Below are 15,935 nucleotides of genomic sequence, written 5' to 3' on the forward strand. Positions count from 1 at the left end.
AAGGTAGAAGAGAAGGAGAAGATTCATCTTAGCCAAAATGTGTATAATTAAGGCACCAGAAGAGTGAGACTCTCCTGTCTCCCGCGTGATTTCCCTAGCCAGACCAGGAAATAACCCCCCAATGGCTAACCTCTGATGAAGCGAGATCTCAGCGGAAGGGTTTGTGTATGTGTATAGATTTTCAGGGACTCATTTCATTTCTTACTTGGTTTGTATCTTCTTGTTACTTTTATCTTAGCACAATTTCTGAAGGGGACAAGTTTGAGGGAAAAGATTAATGAAGGTAATCAAATCTGGTCTGAGTAATTATTCATTTTCTGTTTTTCATTGTGGGGCACTTAAGTCAATAATCCTTTCCTGATTATGTTTCTACATTAGAGGTTCTCTTGAGCGAATATAATCAGTTTCTTGTTCTCTTCCTGTGTGGAATGGGGGCGGGGGGGAGGGAAGGATTGTCCTTCCTTTGCTCCTTCTTTCTATCTTGTTAAAATTGTACTCCATCAGAGCTGCATCTCTCCCTCCTTCCAGTCCTATGATTTGTTTTGGGTGGGAAACCAGATTCAGAGCACATTGAGTGGAAAGGAAAAGAACCAGTTAACAAGAAGCTACACTCCCCCTTTATTTTAATATGAGAAGTGGTAGGTTTGTAGGAGATTGAGGTTTAACACTTCTTGCAACACTAAAATGCATTTAATCCTCTTTGAGTTCAAGAAGGAAATGTTGTGTGTAGTAATAAGAGTTCCAAGTCATTTCTGGTGACACTGATTCTAGAAAGCTGACTTTCCTGCTTTTAGTTCAGAACTCTTGATAGAAATTGGCAGGCTGAGTAATTGACTGAATGAGGGGACAGTTCCATTTAATCAGTCACAAGTCCTTCAAAACAAGCTTGTCACGTGGCTCTTTATCCATTCACTTGTGAGTCTTTGATTCTCTGGATTTAAAAAGCATGATGAAAATCCATCTTTGTATTTTTGTCTTCTTTGTTGAAGGACAACATCATATTTTAGTCTGTAGAAAATGACAGGAAAAAATGAAGGAATATGAGGTTTGGATAGAACATTACTGTTAATACAGAACACTCATTTTTATTATGAAATTTTATTTCATTAAATTATGAAATTATGAATTTATTATGAAAATTTTAAAGCTTGCAAAAGACAGCCACCAGTTAACGGATCTGAGGAAGTATTCATTTTTATTTTATTTTTTTATTGTACTCCACTCTTTTCAAAATGTCTATCTAAATTTTTTAAAAAGCACTTTTTATTTTATTATAGGCAGCAACATAAATTTAAGCTTCATGAAAATTTCACTGCAGTGAAAACCCAGCTATAGTGTCCGTAGTCAGTGTCACCAAAAATTACTTGGAACTTTTATTACTATGCAAACATTGACTTCTTGAACAGGGGATTCAGCAGGTCAAGATAGAATTTGGGGGGAGGTAAGCAGCTTGTTAGTTTGTGTGGATCCAAGGCCACTGGCCACTTTTCTTTTCCTCGTCTGTTACCCACCCTGTTTTCTGTCTTTTCCCTCTGTCCTCCCTTGGGCAGGGAGCGTGGACGGGGATCATGCAGCATGGTGATCGAAAGCTTGTGTCCTTGCTGCTGATGGCCTTCATTAGAATCCCACCTCTCCACAGAGGAGCTGTGTGACTTTGGGGAATTTATTTAATGGCTCTGTGCTTCAGTTTCCTCACCTCTAAAATAGAGATCCTATCATTTCCACCTTCGTGTGCTCTTTCCCTGAGATAATACTTGTTGGGCACTTGGCCCAGTCTCGAGATGGCAGAGAGTAAGTGTTCAATAATATTGGTCATTCTTTTATTCCCAACGTTTAAAGGGCACCATATTCTTGCTTTGGGGATGCTGTTGCAGCAGTATAACAGACCCCAGAAATATCTTCATTTTTTGTTAAAATAATGAAACACCAACTTGGGATATGTCCATGCAGCTGAATACAGAAATTCATCCTTCCCTCCCACCAAAGTCATCTCAGATGTGGGTGTTGGGATTTGTTCTCTACCTATCACACGAGATTCATTCTTTCAAAGCACCTAAGTAAGTTGAACATTTATCCAGAAAGAACACAGGTGAGAAACTCAAGAGTTGGAAATTACATTTCAGGTGAATTGACGTTTGGTCAGTGTTGCTGTTTCTGGGCAAGTAAGTCTCACCTGATGGAAATTCATCCATTCAGGGGCTGCTTTGTTGTCTTCGGTGCTGCCAGTATGAGTGTGAGCCGGACACAGAACTCGGCCCTCTCGGACCTCACATCTCCATGGAGGAAGGTGGTGCCAAACAGGGTGGTTCAGAGAGGTGGCAGATCGGTGGTGAGCTAGAGAGTGACCTGAGGGGGCATTTGGCAATGTCTGGAGACATCTTTGGTTGTCACAACTAGGGAGAGGGTGCTACTGGCCAGGGGTACTGCTCCGCATCTTGCGATGTACAGGCATCCTCCCTCTCCCCGTCACCCCAACCCAAACAGAGAACACTGGGCTTTAAATGTCAGTAGGGCTCAGGCTAAGGAACTTGCCCTAGAATGTCAAGGAAGCCTCAAAGAGGAGGGAGCCTTTGGGCTAGTAGGTAAATATAAAAAAGAGATGTCCATGCGAATATTTGTGGCAGGAGCATTTGAAAAGAGGAACTAGCAAGGACAAAGTCCCTGGGACAGGAGTATGCTGGAGGAAGGACAGAAGAGGCTGGAGTGGGTAAGATCAGCACTGTGGGTAAATCATGTAGGGTTTTGTGACTGTCGTAGGAGTTATTCAGGTTGCTCAGTGGGCTTTTGAGTTATTACGAGAGTTTGGATGTTGTTGATTGTCTTGAATTTTTCCCTTTGATTTTATTTTCCACAGAATTATGGCCTGGAAACTGATAATATGAAGAACTTAGTTCTGAAACTGCGAGCATCTTCCCACAACTTACAAAATTACATAAGTAGCCGGAGGAAAAGTCCGGCTTATGATGGAAACACTTCCCACAAGCCCCCCAATGAGTTCCTGACTTCTGTGGTGGAGCTAATAGGTGCTGCTAAGGCCTTGTTGGCTTGGCTGGACCGGTAAGTGATGCATGCGCTCGACCGTCCGATCAGGGGAGGGCCCGAGCCACACACAGCCCTGTCCGTTGTCTTAGGGAAATGAGCTGGTGTCTCTTTCCTGTCCCTTCCACTGCACTGCTGCAGGAGTTCTGGCTCAGTGGGGGATTTCTGGGTCCCTTTGGAAGCTACCGAAAGGGTGAATAGCAGGAACAAATTAAGCTCCCCTTGGGGAAGGCCTGGAACCATGTGGAAGCTGTGCATCACTGTGGTTAAACGTTCGTGATTATTTGGTTGGTCTGTAGGCTGTCAGTTGACCTCTGAAGGGACATGAATTCTCTTGGCTCCTTTTCTGAAGTGCTCTTAATCTAGCACTTCTCTGTCTCTTTTCTGTTCAGATTCCTGTTTTTGAGAGGAAACAGTTGCATGACCAGTCTTTGAAACCAGCCTGTGGTGTGGCTGTGCTGCTCAGCATACCGTGCGGGAGCCCAGTACCCCCACCCCTTCTTTAAAAGAACGTCTGTTGCTTTCTAGGGCTCCATTTACAGGGATCACGGATTTCTCAGTAACGAAGAACAAAATCATTCAGCTTTGCCTGGACCTGACAACTACCGTCCAGAAGGTCAGTACGTCACTGTTGCTTTTTAACACCGTTTCCTCCCTCTGCCCTGTTCTCTTCTTCAGAGGACTCGCATGCTTTTTGCTTTTCTGCCCCTCGCCATTTTTTTCCCATCCCAACTGGGGAGAGAGAGGAAAGGCTTTTAATTAGACACTTTGTACAGATGGTTTCTAGAAAGTGACCAGTGGCCTTTACATAGAAGATTACCTTCTTTTGTTTTAAAATAGTTGAGCTAATAGGCCTGTACTTTCTCTAAACTGTTCGAGCACTTAATTTTTTTAAATAGAAACTCTGGAGGAACTATGTGACGTAAAGTTAAGGAATGCTAAGGAGGGAAGGAGCGCGAGAAGGATTGAGGTGGAATTCAGGTTTAGGTGTGGGGCTGGAGTGACCCTCCGTGAGAAGGTGACTCTTGTCTGGAGGGAGTGGGCTTCTTAACGTCGTCTTGGGGTGTTTTTCTGGTAGTCACAGAAGTGTTGATTGTTATGAACTGATGGTAGAAAAAAGTCTCCGCATGGGAGGTACAGATCCTGAGCTGGTCACGTCAGGAGAAGGCTGCCCGCCGAGCATTCTCATCACACTTGCCCCTTCTTCGGGCCTCACACCGCCTGGCACATGAGAAGTGGTGATTTTTAAATGTGTGTTTAAACAAATGAGACAGTGCTTTTGACAAATCAGCTGATGAGACTTTGTCACTTGTTGGAAGAAGTTTAACCCAAACTTAGGGGACAGAAGGGGTATTGTGTTTGTTTTCCCTTTGGTGCTCATTGAACATGTGCTTCAGAGACAGCCACACGTTCAAATCCTACCTCTACCACTAATTAGCCCTGGGACCTTGGACAAGTCACTTAAAACTTAGGAACCTCAATTTTTTTGTCTGTAAAATGGGAATACTAATATTTACCTTACCAGATGATTTGGCAGGATTTCTAGAAGTTATTATTAAATAAGGAAAAAAGTGTAATATAATGACAAATGGTGACCCCCCCCAATATGGAAATGTATGTATATATGTATTTATAATACACATCCAAAAGCTTGTGTACGAAGGAGTAAGTACAGTAGGCAATTTGGAAGAAAAGTTGGGTTTACTTTGGCAGGGAGAGAAGTGGGGATGGAGCATAGGAGCCAAGGCCCCTCCACCCCAGGAAGGAAAAGAAACACTTCTTTCATTTACAAAGAATATTATGTGACCACATGTATGTATTTGTGTAAAATTGGATATAGAGAAATATTGTAAAATATTTTATTTTAAAATAATAATATCTACCTCAAAAGATTGGTATGAAGATTAAATGAGATGTAATACATGTAAAGCACAGTGCCCACAAGAAATAAGAGCATATAGTAGGAAATATAAAAAAATCACACCTTGTACTGGTTTTCTGGAAACAAATTTGATGGTTTAAGGAGAGAAAGTTGACAAGTATGTTGCTCTTTTCTTTCTGTTGTTGGTTTTTTGTTGTTGTTGTTTATTTAAATTTGAACAATTTTTAAGGATGGAGACTGGCAAAATATGAATATACATGGGAATATCATTTTATGGACTTAGATTGAGAAAGATGTTTAGCTCTTGTGAACATATGTTGTCTTTAGCAATTAGAGAACACAGGTGCCTTGGCAAGTGGACTATTTGTGTGCACATGGATTAGAAATAACAAACTTGATGAATGAGCCAAACGCCTTTTTCTATGTGCCATGTGATGGCAGCGACAAGACTGAATGAGCCAGGAGACTTCACACTCTCTTCCAGCAAGGGGACGTACAGTTTTCTTCAAAACTTCTTGGCAGAAGGTCTCTTGACTTTTCTGGAAGAAACCCGTCTTTTCCATTTATTCCTTTTCTCTGGGAAATTGAAGGAAGGAAAGTTGTGTCCTTCTTTTCCGGTGACAAGGAACATGTTCTCCTTGGGTCTTTCTTTCGTCTCCTTCTGCTCCTTTCTCTCGTCCGTATGTTGCCGTCCACCCTCCTCCTTCTTGTCACGTTGTCTGCATCCTTCTGTTGAAGGATAATGTGTCCATCTCCTGATCTGAAGGGTGAAGAGTTGCTGCTTTTTCCCCTGTGAAGAGCCTGCGCCATTCTTGTAAGCGTGCCTCAGCTGCCGTCCCACGCCAAGTCCATGGATAGAGCTCCAGTCCAGTTTTCAGGCTCTACCGTCGGACAGAGGAAACTGGGGTGGGAAGGCGTTGGGCTCTGTACCTTCAGTCTGTCCTCATAAAGTTGCGATGACATGGAAACTGCAGTCACAGTGGTGAGAGACGAAATGGCAGTGGCAGGCACCAGAGTTCCACTGGGGGAAAAATGGGGGGAATGAGCAATAGAAAGCCCAGGAGGACTGAACAGAAAGTGAAGTGGCCACAGAAGCAGAGGAGGAAGAAGCCCCGAGAGCATTTATTGGGTGCTGGTTGTGTCTCAGGTGCGTGCGACATCTTTGACACCTGTTTACCGCGTTGACTTCTCAGCAGATCTTGGAGCTAGGGTTTATCATGCCCGCTTTACAGAGGAAGAGACACAGCATGGAGAGGGTGACAGGTTGCTGAAGAAGGTAGAATGAGGAAGAGCCCTGGAGGGAAGGGGCATCCGATGGTGGCCCCGGTGTGGTCCCTGCCAGGCAGGCTGGTCTGAGTCTGTTGATCCGGGTGACCAAGGAATGTGACAGAGGTCGGTCCCACTGTCTGGATCCTGAGGGGTGACTCGGTTCCAGAACTTCTTTTTCCCATTCCATTGCCTTTATGCCAAACAACATGAAGTCATGCCTGCAGCTGCTTCCTCCCAGTAGGAACGGGTGTGGGAACCCACGTTCATGGTGGCAGAAGGTAAAAAGGGAGCTCTTTCACATGCTGACTGGAACAGTTTTGGGAGGCAGGAGAGCCCCTCTCATGCCTTGGTTCCAGTGCCGCAGGGAGCCCATTTTCTTGGCGGCTTCTTGGATCTGTCAGGAAGTCAAGTGTCAAGAACCACGAGGGCCCACAGCCACCTCGAATCGTGGGCCCTGGTGTATTGAGAGGAGCTCTCTGTCTGCGGGTGATTATCTCATGAGGGTGACAGGGCTCACACCATTTTGGTATTTGTCATGAAAAGTCATAAACACATATTATTAGTTTTATTTCTAGCACAAGACCGCATACGTATTCTGTTTGCTAAAATTGATATTTATTTAATAATTCTGTCTTTCTGATGGTTTTAATAGCAGTTGACTCATTGTGGTAGTTGATGGTTTAGTTCTGTGCACAAGAGGGAGAAGAAGCAGCACATTTTTAAGCTATGATTATTCTATTTTACAGAAGTTGCTCCTGTAGTTTGAGTTTATATCAGATTCATGCATGTAAAAATACATTTCTAAATTGCTCTTTTTAAGTGTGTTCTTACTTGGCTGCTCTTTTCCTGAGAATCAGTGTAAATTTTGGGAGCAGTGGAAAATTATTGTTTTCCCACATTTTTTAATCTAGTAGAGAATTTTTTTAGGAAGACACCGAAAATCTGGTTACAAAATCCTATAGGGTAGAATATCGTACGTTTCTAACCCGACCCCCACCCCCCCAGTGGTAGTAGAAAAATGACTTCAAATGACTTTTGAATGAAGTGAAAATCTGTGACAATTCCAACAGAGTTGATTAATATCTTTCATGTACATGAAATAATTAGGATGTCCTAGTTTTGGATCAGACTTAATGGTGCAAAATAAAGTCTAAAGAATCTAGTCCCCTTTTTTTCTGCATACTCTGCCACGTAGATGGGAAACCTCTGCTGTAGACCAGTTCTAAAGGTTTATTGTGAGAGTTTGACATCGGTGGCTTCACTGTGACCACTTTTAGATAGGACAACGGTGACTCCTGTAATCAGTCAGCTGGGTTCGTACAGTTCTGAGTCTTTTGTTCTTAAGCTGAGTAAATAATGCTTTGCATTCCAGCCCTTTATTTGATGTCATCAATAGCATACCTCAAGACCACTTTTTTGGCAGCGTGTTAATGAATGTTTTGTTGAACGTTTTTCATTTATTAAGGACTGAGATATCTGATTTAATCTCAGTGGTGCTTAAAATAAACTTCTGTGGCTGTGTTTACTGAAGCCCTTATTTGAAAGCTATTCTTATAGGCAGGCCCAGAGCTAAAAGATTCCTGGCTTGTTGACCAAGGGCTGGCTGAGCGCAGGGTCATGTTTGGGAGCCATTGTCAGGTTTCTTGGACTTGACTTCTGGCTTACTACTCTCTGCCCTGTCTAGATGGTCGGTGGATTTCAGTTCATTTTTCATAGGTTTTCTGATTAAATAATTGGTCAAATATGTTCCTTGGATGATAAACTCCTTCGGTCAGGAGAAACCAGAGCCTTAGGAGGAGTTGGAGTTGGCCCCGCTCTGTACCCTCTGTCTTCAGTGCAGGACTCCTTGGGCTGCAGGGTGAGGAAGGACCATCCTGGGCTCCAGGAAGTACCTATAGAGCTAAGCCAACAGTTTTTGGAAGTTTCTAGCTCTTATGGTTTTCTTTTTCTTTTTTCCTTCTTTAGGATTGCCTTGTAGCAGAAATGGAGGATAAAGTTTTAACCGTAGTAAGTATACCTTTTACAAGTTACTGTAAAATTCCTTTCCCCAAACCAGTGGGACTCAACATCAATTCAAGCAAAAACTCTGTGGCTGATTCCTTCAGGATATATTTTGAAATATTGGCTTTTTGGGAGTTGAGTCTATTAATTTAGGTCGAAAGGGAAGACTAAAAGTTATTTAATAACAAGAAAATGACTACTGTGAAAATTCCTGTGCTTGGGTAAATGGGGGTCTCTGTCTCCTCTGAACATTTCATTAGGTACAGTTATACTTAAATTACTAGGCAGCCTGTTAATCAGGGGTACACTGATCTGCAGATTTCTCTTGAGGAACATTTTGATTAAAAAAAAAATCCTTGGCAAAAACCTTATGATGGAGGAGGGGGGAATGTGCTGTGATTGTTTAAAGAGATTTTGTGACTATTCATCATCGCTTCCTCCCTTTGACATAAGCTGGCCTGTGCTCTTTTGATAAGGCCTTCCTCCCACTGATGTTGAGGAATTTAGCAATGAAACAGCTATAAATATATTTTCCATAAATAGGGAGGCTAAACAAATTGGGGGAATATAAGAAGTGTCACTTCTTGGATTCTCCCCCTTGGGAAAAAAAAAATCCCTCTTTGGAATTTCCTGATTTCTTTGGTGGCTTAATTTTGAAAGGTTAGATGAATCTGACTGGAGGAAACCACCACACATAACCACGGTTATTTCTACATGGAGACCACTTACTAAGGATCTTCGTGTCTCAAAAATTTTACCTTGTCAACGTTCAGGGTCAGAGAATGTGAGCCATCACTAAAAAGATCATACACCCTAAATGTAAAGCACAAATCTATGTATCTCCTAGATGATACCAGGAGAAAATCTAGGTTGACCTTGTGTTTGCCAGTGAATTTTTAGATACAACACCAAAGATAGAATCCATGAAAGAAAAATTAATAAGGTAGATCTCCTTGAGATGGAACATTCTGCTCCATGAAATGCAGTGTTAAGAGGATGAAAAGACAAGCCACAAACTCGGAACAAGTATTTTTAAAACACATATCAGATAAAGAACTTGTCTCCAAAATATACAAAGAACTGTTAAAACTCAATAATAAGAAAATAAACCCAGTTAAAAAGTGGGCAAAGTATCTGTACGGACACCTCACCAAAGAAGATAGGCATTTGACAAATGAATATAGGGAACGGTGTTCAACGTCATGTTTCGTTAGGGAATTGCAAATTAAAACAATAGTGAGACAACACTACACACCTATTAGAATAACTGAAATCCAAAACATGACAACACCAAATGCTGGCAAGGATTGGAGAAGTAGGAGCTCTTGTTCATTGCTGGTGGGAATGCAGAATGGTACAGCCCCTTTGGAAGACACTGCAGCAGTTTCTTGCAAAACCACGCGTATTCTTACCCTACAATCTAGCAGTTAGACCCTTGGGTATTTACCTGATCACGGAAACCTGTACAGAATGTTGTGGCAGCTTTATTCATAATTGCCAAAACTTGGAAGCAGCCAAGATGTCCTCCAGTAAGTGACTGTATAATCTGGCACATCCAGACAATAGAATATTGTTCAGAATATTCAGAATATTCAATATTATTCATAAAAAGAAATGATCTATAAAGCTGTGAAAAGATATGGAAGAAACTTAAAGGCACCTTACCAAAGGAAGGAAGCCAATCTGAAAGGACTACATATTGTAGGATTCTAATTATTTGATATTCTGGAAGAAGCCAAACCGCAGAGACAGTAAATCAGTGATTGGCAAGGGTTCATTGTGGGGAGGGTGAGAGAGGTGAAGCAGGGGGTTTTTAGGTAGTGAAACTAGTCTGTGTGGTACGACAGTGGTAGATACATGACATGCGATTGTGGGAACCTGTAGAACTGTACACCACAAAAAGTGAACCCTAATGGAAACTGTGGACTTTCTGTTGATAATAAGGTACCAATTTTGGTTCCTCAGTTGTAACAGATGTGCCATATTAATGCAAAATGTTTTTTTATATCTTGTTCTTATTAGCCGTGTTATAGGTATTATTGGAAATTGTGTTGGGGTGGGGAAGTATAGAGAAACTCTGTACTTTATGCTCAGTTTTTCTGTAAATCCAAAATTACTCTAAAAATAAAATCTATTAAAAAAAAGCAGTTACAGACAAAAAAAATTTTTTTAACCTTGTGAGTATTTGATATGCACCAAATGTGAGTGATCGCTAAGACACTATGCAGACGGCTGGGAAGAAGTGACTTCCGCTGCCAAACGGGGGTTTCTGTACAGCGTCTGCTCTTCAGTGGCCGTAATTCTTGGAAGAGCTGTACTCTTTAAACAAAGCCCATTTCCACCGATTGCAAATACGAAGTCCAAATCCCTTGGCTCCATGGAGTAGCATTATTAAAATGATTGCTGGCCGGAGCTGAAGATTGTAGGGCAAGTGCATTTCTTTAAAATTCAGCTTGAGATAAACTTGGTTAATGATTGAACCTCTCCTATTTGCCTCTGCCAACCTTGAGGTCAAGGTTTTAAATGGCATCTGTGACAAAACAATACAATCTACTACGGATCCTGTTATGAGCCAGTGTGCATGTCTGGAGGAGGTTCACTTGCCGAACGTTAAACCTGGGGAAGGCCTGGTAAGAATTCTAGAAAGACTTGTTTTCTTTCTTTCTCTTTCTTTCTTTCTTTCTTTCTTTCTTTCTTTCTTTCTTTCTTTCTTTCTTTCTTTCTTTTTCTTTCTTTCTTTTTCTTTCCTTCCTTCCTTCCTTCCTTCCTTCCTTCCTTCTTTCTTTCTTTTTTAAATTTTTTTAAAGATTTCATTTATTTATTTGGAAGAGAGAGAGATTGAGAGAACAAGTGGGGGGAGGGGTAAAGGGAGAAGCAGATCCCTTGCAGAGCAGGGAGCCTGATGCTGGACTCAGTCCCAGGCCTGGGGATCATGACCTGAGCCAAAGGCAGATGCTTAACCGACTGAGCCACCCAAGTGCCCGAAACACTTGTTTTCTTTTCAAATGATAACATATCGTCATTTATTAAAGTTTTTTTCCTGATTCCTTATTGCTTTTACTATGATTCTGAATAGAATTAAATTAGATTGTCTTCCATTATGTAGTTAGGAATTTGCCATCTTGAGCTGTTGATATGTTTTATGTCTTCAAAGTGTAAAAATACAGTTTTTGAACTGTATTCTCATATCTTGAAGGAATTGTCTTAACAGTTTTATTTTAAGATTCAGCCATGCAAGGAGATATAAAACATTTACACAAAGGAAAGATGGTCTCTGGGTGCAAAACAGCATCTGCTCTGAAAGTTTATATTAGCACTTAGGATGAATGTGAGAAGAGATGGAGGAACAGCATGGTTTCTTAAAAAAAAGTCCAGAGCTGGATGAGCCCTCCACTGACAGGCCCTGAGCATACAAACAGGTAGATTCCTGGCTCCCTGCATCCGTGCCTCGATACCTAGATCTTCCGGTCCCTCGCCTGCCTCGGGCGTGATTCATTTACTGAGATTGAAGTGGAGAAAGTGTGAGGCCCCTCGACGAGCTTGAGAGAGCTGGGTTTCCTCATCTGACGGAAGTGAACGGTAATCATTACCGCCTCACAGAGTTGTTGAGAGTATTAAAGTAGAGGAGGAGTGCTGGGCCTCAGCTGCTGGGGGCTGTGCAGGTGCCGGTACCGGCACTGAGGAGGAGGAGGAGGAGGAGGAGGAGGAGGAGGCGGAAGGCCTAGTGTGTAGGTAGCCGTGGGGAAATGCGGAGGTAGCCTCTGCTCTCAAGAAAACAAAAGTCCACTGACTATCGATAAGTTCACAGTCTTAGTACGTAGAAATATACATGTTGAGACGTCTTGGCTTCAGAGTAAATGATGGATTATTAAGCGGGGAAGACTTCCTGGCGGTGAGTTTATAGTTATGGCTCGAAGTTATGGCAGAGAATGCCCCAAGTGGGCAGAAGTGGACTTGCTGTTTTAGATGGTGAAGTTCTATGAGCAAATGCTTTGGAAGGAGGAGTCCCATAGGTCGGGACAGGCGGATTCCTGTGTGAATGAAAGAAACAGGAAGGGAGAGGAATGGGGAGATCCTTGAAGGTGTTAGCATTTGATGAGATTCTCATTACAGAGTGGTGTAGGTTGCTGACCAGGGCAAGTTCCGGGTCAAAATGATTTCTGAGGAAGATCTATGTTATTGCAAATTTGATGCCAGAGCGAGCAACTACTCTTTGCCCAGTCAACTTTTCGCTCTTTTCCCCCATCTTATAAAAGTTTAATAAAAATTTTTTATATGTGATACATCAAACAGTGGAAATGTTTCCTCCATGGTATGGTATTCACCTGTGAGTTTGTCTTTATGCTTCCCCTTAAAATGGAGGGGTGCCTGTTTCTGACTTACTCCCTATGTTGTGTTGCTTAATAATCTTTGCTCATATATCCTGGTCTGGGTTGTTAGTGGCTTAAACAAGTCACCCATGATGACTGCTGATCCCCCATTTGTCTGAATGTATTGTATCACCGGGCAAAGAGATGGTCAGGAGAGAACAGTCCTTGTTTGAAATGCCTTATTCATTCCGCAGGTCCGAGAAAGTATCTTCTGAGTCCCCAGAGTTAATGGCAAAATTCTCTGTGCCTGGTACACAAATTATAATACCAGAGAGATCCGGCTCCGGATTTCTTTCATGAGTGTTTCCCTTTGTTAGCTCCCCTTCACTGCTCCTTGGCTCTGGTTTCCCAGTGTTTCAGGAGGCTTAGAAATGAGCGTTATTCTGAAGGGATTGCCTTTAATGTTTTATAAGATGAAGTCTCCCTGGCGGCTATGTTTGTAAATGTTGGAGTAATGAGTTAATATGTTTGTGACTCACTCTAGGGCATGTACATCAAATCAACCTATGATGGATTGCACGTGATTACTGGAACCACAGAGAACGTAAGTGCGCCTATCCGTTAAATGTAAAAGCTACTATGTGTTTAAACAGATGTGACACACAGTCCTTATACTTTTCGTTCAAACGTGTGCATCGTATTTTATTATCTGCAGTGAGAGCGTGGGTGCTGTTTTGTTTATTTCTGTTGCTAGCATGCTGCTTATCACCAGCTGTTGGAAATTTATTATTTAAATTGTCTTTTATTGCTGTTGTTCACATACCTTGCCTAGTTTTTACCCCCCACCCTTCTTAATTATTCCTTTTGCACCCTGGAAGTGTTAACCCATAAGTCTAAAAACAATGATCTCATTGTAGTTGAAAAACTACTTTTACAAGAACTGGAATTAGTAGTCATATGTGTAAAATACAGTTTTTTGTTGTTGTTTAATGGAATTTAGATGTATCACCAAAGCAGCTATTTTGGGATTTTACACAATGTAGATTCTTTTTATAGAGTTGTGTTTTGTAATATTTGGCATGATATTGAAATTTAGTGTGTTTTTTTTTCTCCCCTGATCTTTTAAATAGAAAAAGCAGGGCTGCTTCTACTGTGAGAGTCTTTGTACACTGTTAACTTCCTTTTGGAAATGCTGCTCCATGAAAGGTTTTTCTTGAGCCCCTCAAACATTTTGAATTTGTAAAAAGTAGAGCTAATTGAATGCTTTCTTTTTGCAACCTACAATATGGCTAGTTTTTGATGACATTGATATGAAGCTAAAAATGTTTGAATAGCTTCCTGGATCTGTATGAAAGAAGCATGTGTCTGTGGAGCTAATCTGCTATTTAATCAACTAAGACCAGAGGAAATAATTCCTAAAAATAGAAGAAATTTGGTAACTCCTTCTCTAATCTGGTGGAAATACGTGATGAATTTTGAACTTGAGCTGCTGGGTCTTTTGGTAAAATAAAATGGCATGATCTTTGATGAAGGTTTGTGACACAAGCTTGATTTTTGTAGCAAGAAGGAAATGGCGCTGCTGAAGGCAGTCAGTGAATTTTAAATATGGTGTGCGGTTCTGGCTGAGGAATGAGTGGAAGATGGTGGTGTCTTTAAGACTCCTTCGTCAGGCTACCGTGAAAGTGCACTGAGAAACGATAGGAATTTTTACAGCACATCACCTGATAGGCAATAACTGCATGGGTGGTTCTGCTTTTAGGTCAAGGATGGTGCAGAAGAGAAAACGCATAACTCATTACACGGTTCATCCCTCATTCTTGTCAGATTCTTGAGCATATTTCAGCTCAAGCAGAACGAGGACCACTTAGTGCATTGTTTGGGAGTTGGATGGATTCAGAGGGATGGTGAAGGTCATCTCAGGTTTTAAAGAGTGGAAGTTTTGAGTCCAGCAATTTAGTGATTGCATTGTTTAACCACCAGACCTGTGTGGTTGCAGACTCTCCCTGGTCTTCTTAAAGCAGTTTTCATCTTGGATAAGCGTGTAGTTCACCATCCTATTACTACCAGAAGGCACACAGGTTTCTGCTCCTCAAACCAGCCTTTGGTTTTAAGGATGAGAGTTGAATGAGAGACGAAACAAGCTGCTTTTGAATGAAGTGAAATGTCACATGCAAAGATACATCTCCTAGCATTCCTACCAGACTCAAAAAGACTGGATGAGAGGTTTGGGGTTTACCTGGATGTGGTTGATTCCATACAGGATGATACAGAAGCCATCCTAGAGACAGGGGGTTTCCATCTTGTTAAAGAGTAAAAAAGGGAAAACTTGTCTTACTCCATCTGGCAATCCATTTGAGAATGTCCCTCATTCTTTTCCAGTCACTGAGCTTGTGTTCACCGAGTACCTGGAATGTGCTAAACACTTGCTAAATCTTACAGATGGGGGTGGGAAGTTAGGTAAGAGCGTACTTCTCAAGGGCTTAGTCTGGGTATTTTACACTAAATGCTGGATATTTTAGACTTAAATGGCGGTAGAAAATGCCAGCTGCCAGCTCCGGGACAGCCTTCCAGCTAGCACTTAAGGTTGTTGAGACTTTCGAATCAGAATGTTGGTTAGTTAGTTATGTATGTATGTATGAATGAGAGAATGTAAGCAGGGGGAGGGGCAGAGGGAGAGGGAGAAGGGAGAATCTCAAGCAGACAACCCGCTGAGCTAGGAAGCTAATGTGGGGCGAGATCATGACCTGAGCCGAAATCAAGAGTCCGTCAGCCACCCAGGTGCTCCCAGAATCAGAATGTTTTAATGGAAGCCTGGTGTGGTGGGTGGTAGTGGATGGAAATCACCACTGCATTCCCTATATTTATCTTGGACTCCAGGCTGAAGCAATGTTAGCAGGTCATATTAGGCCTCCAGTCCATTCTGAGGGGAGGTTACCTGAGAAGTCAGGATCATTCCAAGGTCAGCCTAACAGTATCTAGTGATTCTCCATGACTTCTTTTTTTGATGTTGTTCAACACCTTGACAGGATCCCATCCATACTTCTATTCCCCACCTCTGAGATAATGTGGGAATTAGATTAGCCTCTGAAGAATGGATGCATTCTTCTCCAGGTCATCACCCTTCTGCAGAAAACCAGAGCAAGCATCATTTTTTAGTAGTCTGGCTCATGGTGAAGATAGGCAAGAGTCACCACCCCAGGAAGAATTTTGGTATCACGCTGTTTCTTTACCAGTGTTCTGCCAAACACATCTCTTAATCACCTGGTAGGACATTTGAGAAATGAATGCATGAGGATCCCTAAGAAGGAAAGTCAATTCAGGACACTTAGGCTTGGTTTTTAAGATTGCACATCCATAAACAAGAACTTCCTAGCCTCAGGGTCATCTTTTATAAAGTGAAGCTTACCTTAAATGAATCCCCAGCCAGGAAGATT

The 15,935-nt window shown here is 41.9% G+C and overlaps 1 protein-coding gene across 2 annotated transcripts in view; it reads left to right on the forward strand.

Annotated features, from left to right (window-relative positions):
* Positions 1-15,935, forward strand: part of CNKSR3 (CNKSR family member 3) — an 89,602-nt gene that overhangs the window by 61,107 nt on the left and 12,560 nt on the right. For both annotated transcript variants that reach the window (XM_028103394.2, XM_028103393.2), the window contains exons 3-7: positions 2,855-3,057; positions 3,568-3,655; positions 8,156-8,197; positions 10,702-10,821; positions 13,046-13,105. In XM_028103394.2, coding sequence (XP_027959195.2) covers positions 2,855-3,057; positions 3,568-3,655; positions 8,156-8,197; positions 10,702-10,821; positions 13,046-13,105 — 513 coding nt within the window. The remainder of the gene's footprint in view (positions 1-2,854; positions 3,058-3,567; positions 3,656-8,155; positions 8,198-10,701; positions 10,822-13,045; positions 13,106-15,935) is intronic.

The sequence above is a fragment of the Eumetopias jubatus genome, unplaced genomic scaffold, assembly GCF_037043125.1.
Source record: "Eumetopias jubatus isolate StellerSeaLion01/CBP00866 unplaced genomic scaffold, mEumJub1_p1.0 scaffold_6, whole genome shotgun sequence".
Taxonomy (NCBI): Eukaryota; Metazoa; Chordata; class Mammalia; order Carnivora; family Otariidae; genus Eumetopias; species Eumetopias jubatus.